General features: G+C 48.6%; 1 protein-coding gene across 1 annotated transcript in view; it reads left to right on the forward strand.

Annotated features, from left to right (window-relative positions):
* Positions 1-20,333, forward strand: part of Mprip (myosin phosphatase Rho interacting protein) — a 202,192-nt gene that overhangs the window by 165,343 nt on the left and 16,516 nt on the right. The window contains exons 15-17 of the mRNA XM_013016338.1: positions 3,116-3,225; positions 7,551-8,121; positions 11,031-11,147. Of these exons, the coding sequence (XP_012871792.1) occupies positions 3,116-3,225; positions 7,551-8,121; positions 11,031-11,147 (798 nt within the window). The remainder of the gene's footprint in view (positions 1-3,115; positions 3,226-7,550; positions 8,122-11,030; positions 11,148-20,333) is intronic.

Genomic DNA, 20,333 nt, shown 5'->3' on the forward strand with positions numbered 1-20,333 from the left:
AAAAATGGCAGTACTGAGGTTTGAGCTCAAGGCCTTGAACTTGCTAAGGAGGGATTCTACCACTGAATGAACCATGCCCCCCAGCCCTTTTTGCTTTATTTTTCAGATCTCAATCATTTTGCCTGGGGCAACCTCAACCTCAGTCATAGTCTCTGCCTCCCAAGTTGCTGGAACTACAGGGGTGAACTAGCACACCCAGTCTTGTAATTTTAATACTGGAGTTTAGAGCCATTGATTGGGAGGGTGTAGGGTATAGGGAATAAAAATTATATCATTTGCTAATTATTTAAATCCCAGAGAAGCTTTTTTTTAATTCCCACCTGCCATATCTGCTCTAAATTCTGATATAATTGTAAATGCAGGGATTTGCAAAACAACCTTCCCCCTCCAGAATTGTCTAGAATGTCTCACAAAAGTCAAGAAATTGCTGTTTTTATTATTAGTTTTACTGTAGCCAGTTTTGTTCAGTCAGAACCATTCCAAAGAAGGAACTCATTGTGTGTGTGTGTCCCATAGTTTCTTTGTTTTTAGAGACATGTTACCTTGGAACTTGATGTGAGGCATATGCAGAGCATTTCAAGGAAGCTCATCTGGGCCTTGGTGCTGTTTTCATGGAGGCTTCCTAACTGCTATGGTCTACCAAGTTCTTGCTTTTGTGGACCATTTCCTCTCTAGGCCTTCCCCAGGGGCCAACTGATTTCATTCATGATTTGTGTTTGGACCTTTCTGACATAAGTTGCCTTGTCAATGACACTACATGTAAGGTCTTAGTTGGGCCCCAAGTAGCACTGTGGTTACTCACAGAACTCCAGGCTTGCAGGGCCCTGGCCATTTTCCTGCACAGGGCAGACTTTCTTTCCTCACACGAGCCCTAAGAGTTGTGGCAGATAGAGAGCTGCTCCTGTAGGCCAGGCTATGGGACTTGGTTTCTTACTTGAGGCTGTGATGACTCTGGTGAGATCACCAAAAAGTTCTTCAACGTTTTGGGCTTAGAAACTCAACTATGTTACTGTATTCAGAGATGATGAAGCACTTTGAGGCAGACTCAGATGTACTACACTTAGAGGAGATCAGTATGTAACTCTGAAGATCAGAGTGTTTTGTATTGGAAAGGCTCTTGTTAGCCTCACTAATTCCCTTCATGGATGCAGGTGTCTGTGAGGGAGCTGTATAATGGTCAAGGCTTATATACCAAGGGTCTGGTTTCAGGGCTAGCCCTTAGTACCCCTCCAAAATGTGAGTCTTGGTTCTTTGGATTCTTGCCTCTATGCCAATTTTAATCAGCAGGTGTCTCTGGTCAGTGCTCCTATACAGTCTGAGAACTCATCTATTGTCTCCCACTGATAGCCAGGTCTAATAGTGGAGGTGGCCTTTTTGCCCTCAGTAGATCCTTCCCCAATTTGCCCCTGCGATGGGCTACTGGGCTTGAGAGTCCTAAGTTTAAAGATACTGATTTCAATATGGGGCTGCTTCCTAGAGAAGGGTTTGGTCCAGAGGGTCCTGAGATGGCACAGAGGAGGGAGCTGAGTGCAGAGCGCAAGTGGGGGAAGTACCATGAACAAATGCTAGCTGATCCTGCCCTGAAGCTGTGGAAAGCATTGGAAGGTGTCAGCCAAACAAGGCAGGTTGTGTGTTCATAAGATGTAGCTGCCAGGTCTTGTAGAGCAACTAGAAAGGAGGCCTGGTAAGTGGGCATGGTGGTGGTAGAGAGACTGAGTGTCACTGCAGAGAAAGATAAGAGAGGTCTCTGCACCATGGGTAACCTATGCATGATGAGGCCCACATAGACCTGGCCAGTGATCCAGCTTAATGGAGAAGGTGGACCCCCTGAAATCTTGCCAAGAGTAGGAATCTAGGAGAATACATGATGGGATACATATGTTTATCTTTGGAGCTGGAAAAGAACTCGGCTACAAATGTCTAGACTGGGAAGCACCCACACCTTGAGTAGAGAGGGATGGCCCAGAGAAGGGGGTAAGAATTACTCACACCACAGTGCTCTCTAAGGGCTAAAGGTCACAAAGAAGGAGTGGGGCCTGTGGCTGTCCCACGGTAGAGGAGAAGGGGGAGGAGGAAGAGGAGGAGAAGGAGGCAGTCTAGGGCAGTACCTCCCAGAATACAGTTGTAATAGCTGGTCACACCATTGCTGGGCCCAAAGCTATCCTAGTCATTTCATCATAAAATGATGTCTGAGTTTGTGAGCAGCCTGAGATAGGATACTAGGATAGTGCTGTAGTATAAGCCTCTGAATGCAGAAGCAGGTAGACAACTTATGTGGGCCTCATTCCTTCCTGAGCAGGCCTGGGCAGAGCTACCTGGGGATGCAGATTGTGTCTCTGAGGCCACATGCTTCTTTGTGCCATTCTGCTGTAGTATCCCCCACTGTTAACAGGAGCTTCCCCTGACACCTAAGGTGGTCCCCTCCCTTCCCCTATCCATCCAGGGACACCCAGTGTGTCCCTCCCTCCGTGACCTGTATTATCTGGACAGTGACAGCAGTTGTACCTAAGTCTTTTGTCCTGAGCAGGTGGAGACTACCATTAGCCCCTGATGTTTGTCCACTTCTCCCCTTTGCTGTCCTGTGTACCTGTATTGGGGCTGCAGGGCCCTGACCTGGACTCTCAGTGCACTCCCCCTATATGCTGCCTTCACCACTGTCCCCACATACTATTTCCATTTTTCACTCCAGGCTGAGAGTTTCTTTTATTTATTTATTTTTTTAATTTAAATTTTTTTCTAGTCATGGGTCCTGAACTCTGGGCCTGGGCGCTGTCCCTCAGCTCTTCAGCTCAAGGCTAGCACTCTACCACTTGAGCCACAGCGCCACTTCCAGCTTTTTCTGCTGAGGAATCGAATCCAGGGCCTCATGCATGCAAGGCAAGCGCTCTACCACTGAGCCGCCTTCCCAGTCCCTGAAAGTTCCTTTAAGATGAGACTTGCTGTCCTTGTCCATCTGCCTGTGCCCTATGATATACGATTCTGTGAGAGCATAGCTGAGCAAGGCACACGTAGGTCTTCTCTCCCTGTGGATTTCGTCTGCCCTTTGGAAGTAGGAGGCAGATATCACCCCCATCACCCTCAAGGGCCACTAATGACACCCGTATCTTTCATGTAGACAAAGGAGGGTGAGTTCACCTTGTCAGCCATGACATCAGGGATCCGGCGGAACTGGATCCAGACCATCATGAAGCATGTACACCCAACCACAGCCCCAGATGTGACCAGGTAAGACTGTCAGGGGTGCCCAAGGGAGTCCTTTGTGCCTTCTTTAGGTACCTGGCCATCCCAATGAGGGATCTGTGGTTTTGCACCTGCCCTTCCCCTTGACTACACTCTGTCGTACTGACAGCTCAGTCTCCTTGTGGCTTTCTGGTTTTTCTCCCTTGGGTTGGGGTCTCTTCTTAGAAGCTGCTCTGGTCAGTCAAACAGATTATGTTTATGCCTGTTGTTAGCACTGAGCTTGTCAGATTTCCATCCTGTGAGAGGAACCAAAGGGTGGTTCAAATGGTAGAGCACCAGTCAAGCCAACAAGCCGAGCAAGTGTGAGGCCCTCAGTTCAAACCCTGTAACCAGCTGGGTGCCGGTGGCTCACGCCTGTAATCCTAGCTACTCAGGAGGCTGAGATCTGAGGATCATGGTTCAAAGCCAGCCCAGGCACAAAAGTCCATGAAACTCTTATCTCCAATTAACCACCAGAAAACTGGAAGTGGCGCTGTGGCTCACCTTGAGCTGAAGAGCTGAGGGACAGCGCCCAGAGTTCAAGCCCACAACCCACAAAAAAAATAAAAATAAAAAAAATAAACCTGTAACCACCAAAACAAACCAAAATCATCCTGTCTGAGTATTCAGCCACCCAGGCCTGACTTCAGATTTCACTGTAGACCCTCTCTGGTAGCTGTGCTCTGGCTGGATCATGGCAGTTCCAAAAGGATGGTGATGACAGGCCACTATAGCTTTGCTCTTCATTTTTTCTTCATTCCTCCATCTGTGTGTGTGCGTGCGTGCTTGTGTACATGCATGCACACATATGTTGGTACTGGGATTTGACTACAGGGCTTGGGCACTGTCCCTTAGCTTTTTCTCCCAAGATTGGTACTCTACCTCTTGAACCACAGCTTTTCCAACTTTTTGCTGGTTAATTAGCAGTAAGAGACTCATGGAATTTACTACTTTAGCTGGCTTTGAATCATGATCCCTGGAACTCACCTGCTTGAAAAGCTAGGATTACAGGCATGAGCTACCAACACTTAGCCATCTGATTACTGTGTAACCAGGAAAAGCTTCTCTGAGACTCAATGCTGAAACCCAAGTTGGAAAAGTATGTTCTGTCCTGGCTTAACCTCCTGTTCATACCCCTTGGGACATATGTCATCCTCTTGTTCTGAAGGTGAAGCACCTGCCAGTTTTCATGAAGAAGTAGAGATGGCTGTGCTGTGTGGGGCTGGCTATGGTGTTGAGCTCAGCTGTACCCTCCTAGTCCTCAGAGCCTCATGCATCTGGAGTCCCTATTTCTTTCTCAGCCTGGTTAGTGTACTTTGCTGACAAGTGTTTCTATCACGAAGGTGCTAGCCTGTGGCAGCCATAGCCATGCCTGCTGTCAGCCTCCTTTCCTGTGTATCTCATGTATCCATTACTTCATTTGTTAGCAAACAGTATCTAGCTGTTCCCATGTCACAGACCAGTAGTTTGAGACCTGAAGAGTTGCCCTCAGTTGTCTCTCAGGAACTGTTAGAGCTGGTTGGTGAGTGGCAGCTCCTTACCTCCATAGCTAGCCCAGTTGGGAGCAAAGCCTGGTACATGGTACCCTCCCAGCACCTGCAAGAGTACCTAGAGCAAAATGATAAAGGCACTTGGCCTGCCTTGCTCAGGCAGCAGCAGTAGATGAAGCTACCACATCTTTGCCATGCCTAGGCTGCATGTGCAAGGTGAGGGTTATGTCTGGGAGAAGTTGGTATCAAAAACACATGCCAACATAATAACTAACCTGTAATCCTAGCTATTCAGGAGGCAGAGATACAGAAGATCTAGTTGAGGCTAGCTCAGGCAAAAAAGTTTACAAAATCCCATCTCAGCTAATTAAAAAAAAAAACAAAAAACTAAAACTGAGCACAGTGGCACACAATCCTGTCATCCCAGTTACATGGGCAGTATAGATAGGATCTCAAGCCAGAAAGCAAGATCCTAGTCAAAAAAGAAAGGAAGGAAGGAAGGAGGGAGAGAAGGAAGGAAAGAAAAGAAAGGAAGGCAGGCAGGCAAGCATAAGGTTACATAAGTGTGGCTTAAATCACACTATTATCCCCACCCCTCCCCCCAAAAAGAAAAACAAAACCAATACCCCATTCTCATGCATGCTGTACATTTGCATGTGGCTTCAGAGAGCAGCCTTTCACATGTATGATGTATAGCCCTTCAGTTCCAAGAAGGATTGGAGACCCAAAGGATGAACCCAGAGGTTAGGTGTGTGCTTCCTTTCATACCAAAGTGGGCAAGCTATTATCTACTTCATAATCTAGTGTTATCTTGAAGCCAAAAGGTTTTTTTTATCCTGTGTTCTGTTGACTCTTGTGAGTTGAAGAAAATCTTGAATTATTTACTGCTTCACCACGAGACACTGAGAAGAAACTTTTTTGTTGTTGTTGTTGGTTGTGGAGCTTGAACTCTGGGCCTGGGTGCTGTCCCTCAGCTCTTTACCTCAAGGCAAGCACTCTACCACTTGAGCCACAATGCCACTTCCAGTTTTTCTGGTGGTTTATTGGAGATAAGTGTCTCACGGACTTTACTGACTGGGCTGGCTTTGAACTGCAATCCTCAGATCTCAGCCTCCTGAGTAGCTAGGATTACAGGTGTGAACCACCAGTACCCAGCAAACTGAGAAGATACTATAAGTATGAATGACAGTGTTAGAGCTATTGGCGTGTGCTTCTCATCACTGTCCTGTATTCTGTGGCAGAGCGCTACCAGCTTTCAGGGATAGAGGAGCCTTCTCTGAAAACATACCTGTTGGAATCCTAGCTCAAGGTTGCTGTACTCTGCTTGCGCCTGTATGCTTTCCCAATGCTCCACACAGATCTGAACTTAAGCCTGCTGTCTCAGTTCATGATGATGAAAGAGCCTTCCTTTCTGAGAAGGCTCTTTATTTTATTTTGTTGTGTTTGAGACGGAATTACTATGTAACCTAGGCTGGCTTTGAACTCTGATCCTGCTTTTTCACCCTCTCAAGTGCTAGGATTATAATTTGCACCATGACTCCCAGCTGTGTGTGTGTGTGTGTGTGTGTGTGTGTGTGTGTGTGTGTGTGTGTGTGTGTGAGTGCATCCTTGCATGCATGTGTGTACATGTGCACACACACAAGTATCACTAATATTTGAACTCAGGACCTCATTCTCTTGCCTTTTTTGCTCATGGCTACTACTACTTTTTTGCTGGCTATTTGGAGTCTCAAATTTGTCTGCTCATTCTGGCTTCAAACTGAGATCTGATCCTCACATCTCAGCCTTCTGACTAGCTAGGATTAGAGTTGTGAGCCTCTGGTGCCCAGCATTAGGTCATTTTTATTCATTGGTTAGACTGGACTCATCCACCCTACTGCTCTGAAGCACTTTGATGACCCCTGAAGGCAATATAAACCCCTTTTTCTTTGGCCATGATGTATACACAGGTGCCCCTTAGCCTTCTTGTCTTGAGCCTTCACTGGCCAAGGTCACTTTGAACTCTGCTAAGGCTTGGACAGGATTAGGGACTGTTATTTTAGCCTTGGGTGGGCTAGCCAGTGGTCACTGGGCTCTGCTACCAGTGAACCCACTTCCAGCCTCTTGCTGTGTTGCCATTGCTCTCTCTGCTCTTCCTCTGGTAGAGAAGTGGTGTTCTCAGGAATCTTTCTTTAGACCAGATTAGAAAAGGAAGGAATTCTAGCTGATCATCTTCTGCCCTTCTACTAATGCTGGATAGGCTGAGCATCTCCTGCACAACTTATGCAGCCTGGCATGGCCATCTCCCTTGTCAGGAGGGAGCCACTGCCTTCTTCCCTGTGGTGTGGGCTATGGCTAAACAAACTACCTGTCCTTTTTATCCACAGCATATCTCAGCATTCACATTGACCCACATGTTATGTGAATGGACTGAGTGGGTTTTTAAATTAGCTGATCATTTGCCCTTTAAAGAGATGACCAGTTCTTTCACCACTGTGTAGCATGGGTTGCTTCAGAATCTGCCATACCATTTGCGTGGGTCCTTCCTGCCTGTGGATCCCGTGGAAGCCCTGTCTTCCTTGTTCCTATCATCTTGGTGACAGAACCCCAAAACTCCCCACACAGGATCTTCTAAAGGGATATGCACTAGAAACCTAGGGAACATATGAAGTTCTTCCTCCTTACTCCATCAGAACCAGTTGCTGGCACATTCCTTCTCTCTGTTCTTGGAAGCCACTTTGAGAACAGAAGAAGGCCATGGAGCTATCTGGGTCAGCTATGGCTTGCTTTAGCTGGCCCTGTGATGGGCCAGGGTGTCTCAGGTCCCCTAACAAGTACTATGTTTGCCTCCCCTGCCCTTAGCTCATTACCAGAGGAAAAGAACAAAAGCAGCTCATCTTTTGAGACCTTTTCCAGGCCACATGAGAAGCAAGAGGTAGACCCTGGACAGCTCGATCCCGAACAGAAGAGAAGCCGTGCTCGAGAGCGAAGGCGGGAGGGCCGCTCTAAGACCTTTGACTGGGCTGAGTTCCGCCCCATCCAGCAGGCTTTGGCACAAGAGAGGGCCAGTGCCACAAGGCCCTCTGATTCCCGTGACCCTGGTCATCCTGAAGCAGAATCTGGAGAGTTGGAGCGGGAACGTGCTAGGCGACGGGAAGAGCGCCGCAAGCGCTTTGGGGTGCTGGACACAGTAGATGGACCCAGCGCTGAGGACATAGCTCTACGCATGGACGTTGACCGGAGCCCAGGGCTTCCAGGAACTGATCTCAAGACACAAAATGTTCATGTGGAGATAGAGCAGCGATGGCATCAAGTGGAGACTACTCCTCTACGGGAAGAAAAGCAGGTGCCCATTGCCCCCTTGCACCTGTCCTCAGAGGATGGAAGTGACCGACTCTCCACACATGAGCTTACTTCTCTGCTGGAAAAGGAGGTAATGCAGGGCAGTTCCTTCCCTGCAGCAGTCTATGCTGAGTTCCAGCTCTGCCCAGCTGTGGCTTGTGAGTCCAGCCACAAAGTCTTTCCCTCATAGACCTGCAAGAGGAAACAGGAACAAGGGCAAGTTCTTACACTTGAGGTGGAAACTGAGAGACTCCTGGTGAAGAGGGCTAGTGCACCTTTCCAGAAGAGTGGAGGAGTTCCCAGTATGGTGGTTTGCACTGTGAACAAGGCCCATAGTGGGCCCTTTCCACCTGTCAGATGGTGCAAGCTAAAGATTTTCAGTGGAGGGGTATGAGTGGAGTTAGGTTTTGATCTGCACAAGTGAGGGGAGCAGGCCAAAGTTAGAAGCAGATACAAGCCACTTGCTTTGACAGTGGCCAAGCGACAGTCAATCAGACTTGAAAGGGACAAGGTGCAGGCATGGGAGACAAAGGCTGGGCCCCCAGATACTGAGGATATGAAAACAGGCTGTGGTGAGCCAGGGCAGGGCAAGAGTTAGATAGATGCAGGCCCTTCCAGGACATGTGCAGAGCTGCAGGATCCAGCCCCTGAATTCCTGGCATATGGTGTTTTCTCCAGAAAGGGAATCCTGGGATCACAAATGTGCTTGGGTTTGGTCAATTCTGTGGCCAAGGAGGATACAGGGTGAGCATCCTTAGTTCAATCCAAAATCTTGTGAGCATCAACATGATACCACAAACACCCCTTGAAACTGCTTTACACAGAAAATTATTTAAAATACAATATGGGAGCTTTTACTGTTAAGTGCACCTGCCTAGCATATATAGGATTTGATCCCCAACACTGCCAAAACGAAAATTTCTATATAAAGTTACCTTCAGACTGCATATGTAAGATAAAAATAAAACATAAGTGAATTTCATGTTTAAACTTGGACACTAGTACAGTTGCTCTTTCTATATATGATTATTCCAGATTGTATAAGAAAAATGTCTGAAGTACTAAAGGTCTCAGGTATTATATCTCTGTGTGTGTGTGTGTGTGTGTGTGTTCATGCTAGTACTGAGGCTTGAATTCAGGACCTTATATTTTAAATGCCAGTCCTATGGCTTAAACTCAGGACCCTGGGTATTATCCCTGAGCTTTTTTTTTTTCTTTTTCTTTTTGGGTCCGGCCGTGGGGCCTGAACTCTGGGCCTGGGCGCTGTCCTTCAGCTCAAGGCTAGCGCTCTACCACTTGAGCCACAGCGCCAGTTCTGGCTTTTTTCTTTTTGCTTATGTGGTGCTGAGGAATCAAACCCAGTGCCTCATGCATGAAAGGCAAGTGCTCTACCACTGAGCCACCTTCCCAGCCCATATCCCTGAGCTTTTGTGTTCAAGTCTAGTGCTCCACCACTTGAGCCACAGCTCTACTTCCTGTTTTTTGTGGTTAGTTGGAGATAAGAATTTCAAGGACTTGGGCTGGGAGTATGGCTTAGTGGTAGAGTGCTTACCTAGCTTGCATGAAGCCCAGGTTCAGTTCCTCAATACCACATAAACAGAAAAAGCCGGAAATTGTGCTGTGGCTCAAGTGGTAGAGTGCTAGCCTTGAGCAAAAGAAGCTCTGGGACAGTGCCCAAGCCCTGAGTCCAATCCCTAGAACTAGCAAAAAAAAGAATTTTAAAGACTTTCTTGCCCATGCCGGCTTCAAACCATGATCTTAGCCTCTTGAGAAGGTAGGATCATAGGCACCAGCCATGGACACCTGGCCTATGCTTTTGCTCAGCTTTTTCACTCACAGTTAGAACTCAACTTGAGCCACATTGTAGTCTGGGATTTTTCTGGTTAATTAGAAATGGAGTTGCTATGACTTTTCTGCCCAGGCTGGCTTCTAACCATGATTGTCAGATCTCAGCCTCCTTAATAGGTAGGATTACAGGTAAGAACCAGAGTTCCCAGCTTGTCCTTTTTAAAAATTATTATTGTTATTGTTGTTATTATTTTGACAGCAATGGGGCTTGAACTGAGGGGCTTTGCTCTTACTAGGCAGACACTTACTTTAGCTACATATCTACCTCAAGTCTGAAGCATTTTGGATAAGGGATACTTAACCTGTGTAGCCTTCTAAGTTTCCTATACATTTTCTGCTATCTTAGCACTGACATTTCTCATCACTTTTCCATTTTATTAAATCTTTGAGGCTGATAGTTATCACTAACATTATCACTTTGACTTTTCTACTTTGATTTTTGTGGTGGTACTGGCATTTGAAATCAGGTCCTTATGCTCTTGCCTGGCTCTTTTTGCTCAAGGCTAACACTTAACCACTTGAACCATAGCTCCACTTCCAGCTTTTTGCTGGAATGGGTGAATGAACGAATTTGAAAGCAAAAATGTAAAGAGCTTATTCACATGTTTCCATATCTTGTTTGAGGGCAGGAAAGCTTTTTGCAAGCAGAACCTTACATGGGAGTTTCACTTGAAGCCTTAGCAGGACCTGAAATGGGGCCTGCTTGGGACTCTACTGACTATAGTAGCCATGACCTACATGACCATGTGAAGGACGACTGGAGTGCCCCATAGTATGATCTTCCTTCTCACAAAGATTCAAAACCCTCACTTCTCAGTGAGGCGCTGCCTCCTCAGAAATGCACTTTCCAAATGAGTCTTAAGACTTGCATGGTACATTTGTGAACATGTACAGAAGAAGCCATGTGAGTGCCAAAGGGTACTCTGAGGCAGAGAATCACAGCCTGTCTCCCACACCCTAGAAGGTAGCAAAGATGCTAGTCTCATATACAGCTTGAGCTGGAATTTTCAGTTCCAAATGCCATAGATGTGGAGGCCCAGAATCCTAGACTACTGCCTGTAACTGGAAGGCTTCTATGGAGCAAAGCCAGTTATCTGGCTACTTTCGTTTGCTTGTCATCATGTTTAAGATCATGTATCTTTCTACCAACAGCTGGAGCAGAGTCAGAAGGAGGCTTCGGACCTTCTGGAGCAGAACCGACTCCTGCAAGACCAGCTGAGGGTGGCCCTGGGTCGAGAGCAGACAGCCCGGGAGGGCTATGTGTTGCAGGTAGGGCAGAGTGGTTGCCAGGTCTGCAGTACACCCAGGGGCTTCAGTGTGAAAGGTCTTACTCAGGCCTATAGGTTAGGAATGTGCAAAGCTGGTGGAATGGCCTTAGCTCCTCTCCTCCAAGGACCAGGGCTCTCAATGTGAGGAGTGCTCTGTGTTCATGTCCCTCCTACTGTGACATTTGGAATAATGTACCTGAAACCCTTCACCTAAAGTTTTTTTTCTCTAATGAAATCATCTGGGTGATCTCTCCTTTTGGCTCTCTTATCAGCATATTTTTTTTAATGAATACCAAACATCTGCATGCCATTTCTAATTGTTTCCACAATAGCAGCATTGGTCCCATTGTATAGGTTGGCAAGTCCAGCAGACTAAGGGCTTTCTTATGACCAACTACAAGTTCAGGCCCCATCCCCTCCTTTGTCTCTACCACACTATGGAGTTCTAGGCTGTCAAACTGTACTAGGGACCCATGTTACTTTCTTACCAGACTAAAATTTCTGCAAAATGGTGGCAGCCCCAGCCAGTAGCATATGCCCAATGTTCCTCTGTTACAGAAGTTGTCTGCCATAGAGTCCTGGCTGCTCTCACAACCTCAGGGTCTAGCAGCCCTGATGTAGATGTGTTACAAGGCAGGAATCAGTGCCCCACCATACCCTAGACCCTGTGCTAGTTTGAAACTCACACTCCTGACCTATGGTGCTGTCATGCTGGCAGAGGGTGGACAAGTGCTGGGGAGCAGTAGCATGGGGGTAGCAGAACTAAAATCAAACTCTTGCAAAGGCCAAGAATGGAGAATTGAAGTCAGGGCCTAGGGTCAAGTCTTGATCCTGCCATTGATCCCAGAAGCAAGGGCTCCTCCCTCAGCAGCAGCTTCCTGCCTGTGCATGCTATAGTATGCTATAGTGATACCCAAGGGCCTTAGACTATCAAAGACCCAGAGTGTCTGTGGTGAGTTTTCAACACTGTTGAGTGACTTACTTAAGCTTCGTCATCCCTGGCAGGAAAAAGATCACGGAGGCTTGGATGCCTTCTGATTGGAGCCTATCTTCCTGCCTCCCCACCCACCCACCCACCCACCCACTGTCTCCTCTGCTGCACAAGCACTTGGCCTCTCTCTTCTTCTTCTCATGTATCTGTACTTCTTCCCTTGCAGCAAAGTTGTTGCTTTGCCCAGTTTAGACTCTTAGCTCAAGAACTGGCCGTGCCGGGCGCTGGTGGCTCACGCCTATAATCCTAGCTACTCAGGAGGCTGAGATCTGAGGATCGTGGTTCAAAGCCAGCCCAGGCAGGAGAGACCGTGAGACTCCTATCTCCAATAAACCACCAGAAAACCGGAAGTGGCGCTGTAGCTCAAGTGGTAGAGCGCGCGCCTTGAGCTGAAGAGCTCAGGGACAGCGTCCAGGCCCAGAGTTCAAGCCCCACGACCGACCAAAAACAAAAAAAAAAGAACTGGCCGTGACAGATGGCCCCTCCTCCTTGTCCTTCAGTGAGGGCCTTTGGTCATTCATATATGCCTCCCTGTTTGTGACAGAGTTTTGTTCTTGGTTGGGGCCCCATCCTACAGAACTGGATGCAGATCAGATGGTAAAGACACTGTGGATGGCTTTGCACATTGCTAACCTGGGAACTTGCCTATGTGTCTTAACATGGATCCCCTTCATGTGCCTACACTGAAGGCCCTGTTGATCACCACTGAGCCACACTGCTCTTTCACACTCAAATAACCAGTGACTGCCCCTCCTTCCCAAACTTTGGAAATGTTTGTAGTCAAGTTAGAAAGGGCAGGGACTTTGGGGCTGAGGCTGACAAGTATGACTGTTGAGGGGTGGGGTGGGAGGTGCTGTGCTAACTGCTGGGAGGGGCCTGCATGCTTTGGCATCAAACTAGAACTTAACTGAGTGTCACATCTGTGGTATCCCCATCAGCAGACCAAGGGGAACCTAGGCAGGCTAGATTGTAGGTGGGGCTCTACTCAGTCTTCTTCATGTTGTTTTTCTCCTATGTTATATTCTGTCTCTTCCACATGTTTGGGAGTTTTATTTGTGTTTTGTTTTTTGCATGCTTCACTCTCTTATTTTGAACTCCACAAAGGTTTATTTTGATACTTATCATATATTGCCCCTTAGTTTTCGTTCCCCCTCATTCTGTCTTCTTGCAGGTAGAAATTAGTTCTTCCCATTACCATGGAGGCCTGGCTACGCTTTCCAAAGGAAACCGTTCCGGAATGTCACTCCCTGACATTTTCTGAGCAGCTCCTTGCCTTCCTTCCTACCCTCTGCTGGAAGGAAGTGACATCACTTACCTGCCCCTTGCACTTACTTAGATTTGTGGTCTAGACCTCCATACTTGTTGTTTTGCAAAATAAACAGATGCAGATGCTGTGCTGCCTCGTCCCACTCCCCGTCGTCTTCTATAGCCCTTCCGTCTCCGTTTTGCTTCTCAGTGTGTTCCATTACTCAGTTTTGTTTGGTTTATTTCTCCTAGAAACTGGTTAGAGCTATTTTTTGATGTTATTGTCCATGTTTTCTGTACACCTGGAAGCAGCTAATGTGTTGGATTTTTTTTAATGGGAAAAAAAAATGTTGTGCAAAGGATAAAAGACAAACCCACCAAGAAGCTTTTCTGTGGTTGATCCTGGCCAGAGGTGTGACACTCAGAACGGGGAGGCCCGAGTGTTACTAACTAGTATTTAATCGATTTTTTTAAGACTGAAGTGGCCACCTCCCCGTCCGGTGCCTGGCAGAGGCTCCATAGAGTCAACCAAGACCTCCAAAGTGAGCTGGAAGCCCAGTGCCAGCGGCAGGAGTTGATCACACAGCAGATTCAGACCCTGAAACGTAGCTATGGGGAGGCCAAGGATGCGATCCGGCACCATGAGGCCGAGATCCGGAGCCTGCAAGCGAGGCTCAGCAATGCTGCTGCTGAGCTGGCCATCAAGGAGCAGGCACTAGCCAAACTCAAAGGTGAGCTGAAGATGGAGCAAGGTAGAGTCCGCGAGCAGCTGGAAGAGCGGCAACACAGTGAGGCTGCCCTGAGCGGCCAGCTGAAGGCCAGTGAACAGAAACTCAAGAGTGCTGAGGCCCTACTGCTAGAGAAGACTCAGGAGTTGCGGAACCTGGAGACACAGCAGGCGCTGCAGCGGGATCGGCAGAAGGAGGTGCAGAGGCTACAGGAGCGCATTGCTGACCTCAGCCAGCAGCTAGGTGCCAGTGAGCAGGCCCAGCGGCTGATGGAGGAAAAGCTGCAGAGGAACTACACACTGCTGCTAGAGAGCTGTGAGGAGGAAAAGCAGGCCCTGCTGCAGAACCTGAAAGAAGTTGAAGACAAGGCCAGTGCCTATGAGGACCAGCTGCAGGGCCATGCACAGCAGGTGGAGGCCCTCCAGAAAGAGAAGCTGAGTGCCACATGTGAGGGCAGTGAGCAAGTACACCAGTTAGAGGAACAGCTGGAAGCCCGGGAAGCCAGCATCCGCCAGCTTGCCCAGCATGTGCAAGGCCTCCGTGATGAGCGAGACCTCATCAGGCAGAGGTTCCAAGAGCTTATGGAACGTGTGGCCATGTCTGATGGGGACGTGGCCGAGCTCCGGGAGAAGCTGAGAGGAAGAGAGGCCGACTACCAGAGCCTGGAGCACTCACACCGCAGAGTCTCTGGCCAGCTGCAGAGCATGCGCACTCTGCTGAGAGAGAAGGAAGAAGAGCTGAAGCACATTAAGGAAGTACATGAGAGAGCTCTGGAAAAGAAAGACCAGGATCTCAATGAGGCTTTGGTTAAAATGGTTGCCTTGGGGAGCAGCTTAGAGGAAACAGAAATTAAGCTGCAAGCAAAGGAAAAGATTCTACGGAAGTTTACAAGTGACTCTCCAAAGGATGTGGAAGAGCCTCAGAGCACTCCCGAGGACACGGAGGAGGATGGTGTTCTGCTCTTGGATCAACAACTCCCAGCTGCTGGAGCACCTCTAGGCTTTCCCCACATTAAGCTGGAGAATGAGGACCCTAGCACTGGTCTGGGAGAGGAGAGTGGCAATGGCAGCCCTGACAGAGAAGAGCATGCCGTGTCCTCCAAGTCTGTGGAAGTGCCTGATAGAGAAGGACATCCACAGAGCACAGCCAAGCCTGACCAGGGAGCATCTGGTGTTAAAAGGCAAAGAATACGGTTCTCCACCATCCAGTGCCAAAAATACATCCACCCTGAGGGATCTGAGAAGACCTGGACCAGCAGCACATCATCAGACACCAGCCAGGACCGGTCCCCCTCGGAGGAGAGCATGTCCTCAGAGGCCACCCCCAGTACACTGCCCACAACAGGAGACTCCGAGACATACCTCTCCATAATCCACTCCCTGGAGACCAAGCTCTATGTCACGGAGGAGAAACTCAAGGATGTGACTGTGAGACTAGAGAGCCAGCAGGGCCAGAGCCACGAGGCGCTGCTTGCATTGCACCACCAGTGGGCTGGCACTGAGGCACAGCTCCGTGAGCAGCTCCGTACCAGCTTGCTGCAGGTGGGTGCACTGGCCTCCCAGCTGGAGCAGGAGAGGCAGGAGAGGGCCACAAGCATTGAGAACCACGTTGGGGAGTTGGGAGACTTCCAAGCAAAGAACAGCCATGCCCTGTCATGCTTAGAAAACTGCCGAGAACAGTTGAAGTCTCTGCCAAAGGCCGACCAGGAGGATGAACAGGACACACGTGCAGCCTCCCTGGCCAATGTAGAGAATGCACTCCTGAGTGCCATTGAAGCCTTGCAACCCTGGGCAGCCCTTGCAGAAAGCGGAGTCGAGGCTGGGCAGGAGAAAGGGCATTCTGTGGAGGGTAAAATGGCAGCCCTCACACAGCAACCCGGCCAGTCAGTGCTGAGTGAGCAAGAGCACATGAAGCTGCTCTCTGATCAGATAGCCCTGGAGGCTTCACTCATTAACCAAATAGCAGATTCTTTAAAGAACACAACCTCTGATGTATCTCGTGTTCTTCATGAGCTTGCTCAGTCAGGAGAGTGGCCACTGGAAGGAGAAAGTGCCATTGTCTCCTCTGGGGCTTCAGTGGAAGCCTGGGCCAAGAAAGTGTTAGTGGATGGTGAGTTCTGGAGCCAGGTCCAGTCCCTTAGTAAGCACTTGGTGACACTGGGAGAAGAGGCAACTGATACATCAGGAGGTGAACAACAGCATGTGCCCCAAGGTCTGGCTGAAGCCACATGGGTCCGAGCAGAGCTCAGCTTTGCCACACAGTTCATAAGGGAGTCATTCCACCGTAGGCTTCAGAGAGTCCAGGAGACTCTACAGGGGACCCAGACAGCCCTACAGCAGCACAAGTGTATGCTGAGGGAAATCCTGGGTGCTTACCAAACCCCTGGCTTTGAGAGAATGATGCAGCAGATTTCAGAAGCCCTTGAGTATCCAGCACACGTTGAGGACAGTTGCCAGATATCCTGGGACCTGAACCCATTAGAAGAAGTACAGAGGCCAGGTTCAGATGGCACTCAGGAACCCTTGCTCCACCAAAGCCCTGGGATCCTTGTTGCTATTCAGGAAGAGCTTGCCCAGCAGCTGAGGGAGAAAGCTAATGTCCTCAAAGAGATCGCTGCTGCCTTGCCAGCTCTGCCACCCTCAGAGTCACTCCGGAATTGTCAGAAGCTTCTACAGATGTCCCAGAATCTCTCATACAATGCTTGTCTGGCAGGCCTCAGTCAGTATTCTTCATTACTGGTTCAAGATGCAATTATTCAAGCTCAAGTGTGCTATGCAGCCTGCAGAATTCGGTTGGAGTATGAAAAGGAACTGCAGTTCTATAAGGCATCCTGGAAAGCCAGGGGGCCTTCTTGCCAGGAGCAGGCACACGCAGTTGGGGTCCTGCGAGAGGAATATGAAGAACTGCTTCGTAAGCAAAAGAGTGAATACTTGGAGGTGATCTCCCTCATTGAAAGGGAAAACACTGAGCTCAAGGCCAAGGTGAATCAGCTAGACCATCAGCAAAGGTGTCTCAAAGAAGCAGAAAGCAAACACAGTGAGAGCATGTTTGCCCTGCAGGGCAGGTATGAAGAGGAGATCAGATGTGTGGTGGAGCAGCTGAATCGCACTGAGAACACACTGCAGGCTGAGCGCAGCCGGGTCCTGAGCCAGCTGGATGCCTCAGTCAGAGATAAACAGGACATGGAGCGGCAGCATGTACAACAGATGCAGACACTGGAAGATAGGTTCCAGCTGAAGATCAAGGAACTTCAGGCCATCCATGAAGAAGAGCTGAGAGCTCTGCAGGAGCACTATGCACGGAGCCTTCAAGAGACCCTTGGTCTCTGCCAACAGCGGCACCCTGAGGCTCTTTCAGTTTCCTCCCCCTGCTGGCAGCCTGAGTCTGGGGATGCCCAGGAGGCTGACAGGGAACCTGACTCCATGACCGGGCTGCGAGAGCGCATCCAGGAGCTAGAGGCCCAAATGGATGTCATGCGGGAAGAGTTGGGCCACAAGGAGCTAGAGGGCGATGCAGCTACACTACGGGAGAAGTACCAGCGGGACTTTGAAAACCTCAAGGTCTTTATTTAGTACCATTTAATTTGTCAAGCCAGTTCTTGATGGGTGGGGTGCAGGGCACAGGACTGGCTAGGACCCTCAGGGTAGGATCTGGGAGGTGTTTCTTGGTCAGCTGCTATGCAGATAAGATGGCAATAAGGTCCTGTTATCCCACTTAATCCCTCTGTTAGGAAGATTAACAGAAAAGAAGTGTCCCTATGGAAGAACAGAATGGTCTTCCCCTAGTCTCTCCATGTCCCCCAGAGGATCCCTCCTTCCTCCCCAACAGAACCCCATCTACCTGAAGACCACCTCACACCCCTGAAGGGTAGCCACCTTCTCCTGACTGTCCAAGGACAGCAGTTAAGACTTTCTGACAGACTATTTGCTAGTCAGTGTTGAAGGTCCCTCAGAGGATCTGGCATGGAGTGGGGTAGTATCTAAGAAGGGCTTTGACTAAAGTACAGCTTCCAAGTGCTCTAATCTCCAGGAGCTTCACTCTCTATCCCCAGACCCTGGCTGCATAGGAGATATCCCAGGCTACTCAGGGTGAGGCCAGGAAGGGTTCCAGGTTTTCTTTGTGACCTCACACCATAGCATATGTGTGGCTACCCAGGCATAATCCTGGAGAGTCTCGCCATCTCTTAGTAGCTGTATCGTCATTTCCTCCCCCTTTTGGAAAGTACACATGGTCCCTAGGAAAAGTCATACTGGTCCCTGCTGACCAGGGCAGCTGCCTGTGATTGTTTCCCAACACCCTAGTCCTCTAGTGCTGAACACAAAGGCTATGTTCATTCTGCAGTTTATCCTTTGTCTCTGTAGTTACACAGCAGTGAGCACTCTCTTAGGTAGCTAAAACATTGTTTGAGGTCCTTTACCTGACTCCAAGCCTTTTAAAAACCATCATGCATTGTGAGGATGCTTCATTGGCTATTTTCCCCAAATGTACATTTGCTGACCCTATGGTCAGTTTACTGGCTACCATCAGGTAAATCCAGTGTGCCTTTAAATGGCACAAGGTCAGTGCTGGTGGCTCATACCTGTAATCTAGCTACTCAAGAGGAGACCAGGAGGATTATGGTTCAAGTCAAGCCCTGCTAAAAGAAGTTCATAGACCTCATCTCAATAGAAAAAGCTGGGTGAATGATGTAAACCTCTTATTCCAGCTACATATGAGACTGAGATCCAGAGGATCTTTGTTCTAGGAAGACCTAGGCAAAAAAAGTTGACAAGAAGCCAGATGCTGGTAGCTCACACCTATAATCCTGGCTACTCAGAAGGCTGAGATCTGATGATCGCTGTTCGAATCTAACCAGGGCAGGAAAGTCCATGAGACTCTTATTTCCAATAGATTCAGAAAAACCTAGAAGTGGTGTTGTGGCTCAAGTGATAGATGGCTAGCCTTGAACACATAAAGACTCAGGGACAGCACCCGGCCCTGAGTTCAAGCCCCAGGACTGGCAAGAAAATAAATAAAGTTCAGAAAATCCCATCACAACGGAAAAGACTGGACTTGGTGGCACCAACCAGTCACCTTTTCACCAGATGGAAAGGTGGAAAGTGAAAATAGGATCATAGTCCAGGCTGGCCCATAAAAAAAGAAAGGTCGTATCTCAGAAATAACCACAGTAAAGAAAAAAGTGTGCCAGGCACTAGTGGCTCATGCCTGTAATCCTAGCTACTCAGGAGGCTGAGATCTAAGGATTGCAGTTCAAAGCCAGCCCATGCAGGAATGTCTGTGAGACTCTTATCTCCAATTAACCACTAGAAAACTGGAAGTGGCACTGTGGCTCAAGCGGTGGAGCCGGTTACCTTGAGCTGAAGAGCTGTGGAGCAGCACCCAAGCCCGGAGTTCAAGCCCCACAACCAACAAAAAAAAGAGAGAGAGAGAGAGAGAAAAGAAAAATATGTGTGCTTCAAGTAGTAACACATTTACCTAGCTTGTTAATGTAAAGCTCTGAGTTCAAATCCCAGTACCACTTTCAAGTGGCATAGACCTTGGTCTTGACCCCAAACCTGCTTCATAGTTCCCTTCCCGACTGCACCCCTTGCCACTGTTGTTGACTTCCTCTTTGCATTCACAGGAGCTTCCATAAGTAGCTGCTCTAGCTGCATAGTAGTCAGCTGTGTACAGATGGGCCTAATCCTAGGGTCATCTACCACTAGTTAGTGACAGCAAAAGATTTTGGTAGGCCTGGGAAAAACTCCTTTGATGCAGAGAACACTCGTCAGGAGATAGCATTGGATGCAGATGTCTGCCAACTTGTTTGGCATTCATCAACAGCTAACACAAAGAACATATGTAACCAGACAATCTCTTAAGACAGGCTACCTGGGAGAAGCTGCTCTCTGCAGACTTCCATCTTGTTAGGGGACTATAGCACTGACCCCCATGGACCAGTGCCCCACCTCCTACCACAGTTCTGTCATAGTCACTGAGGAACTTTTTTGGTTTCCGTGTTAGATATGGTGACTCAAGCTTATAATCTTTCTTTTGTTTTGTTTTGGCCAGTCATGGGGCCTGAACTCTGGGCCTGGGCACTGTTCCTCACCTCTTCAGCTCAAGACTAGTGCTCTACCACTTGAGCCATAGTGCCACTTCTGGCTTTTTCTGCTTATGTGGTGCTGAAGAATCGAACCCAGGGCCTCATGCATGCAAGGCAAGCACTCTACCACTGAGCCAC

This window comes from Dipodomys ordii, unplaced genomic scaffold (genome assembly GCF_000151885.1).
Source record: "Dipodomys ordii isolate 6190 unplaced genomic scaffold, Dord_2.0 Scaffold31, whole genome shotgun sequence".
NCBI classification, from domain to species: domain Eukaryota; kingdom Metazoa; phylum Chordata; class Mammalia; order Rodentia; family Heteromyidae; genus Dipodomys; species Dipodomys ordii.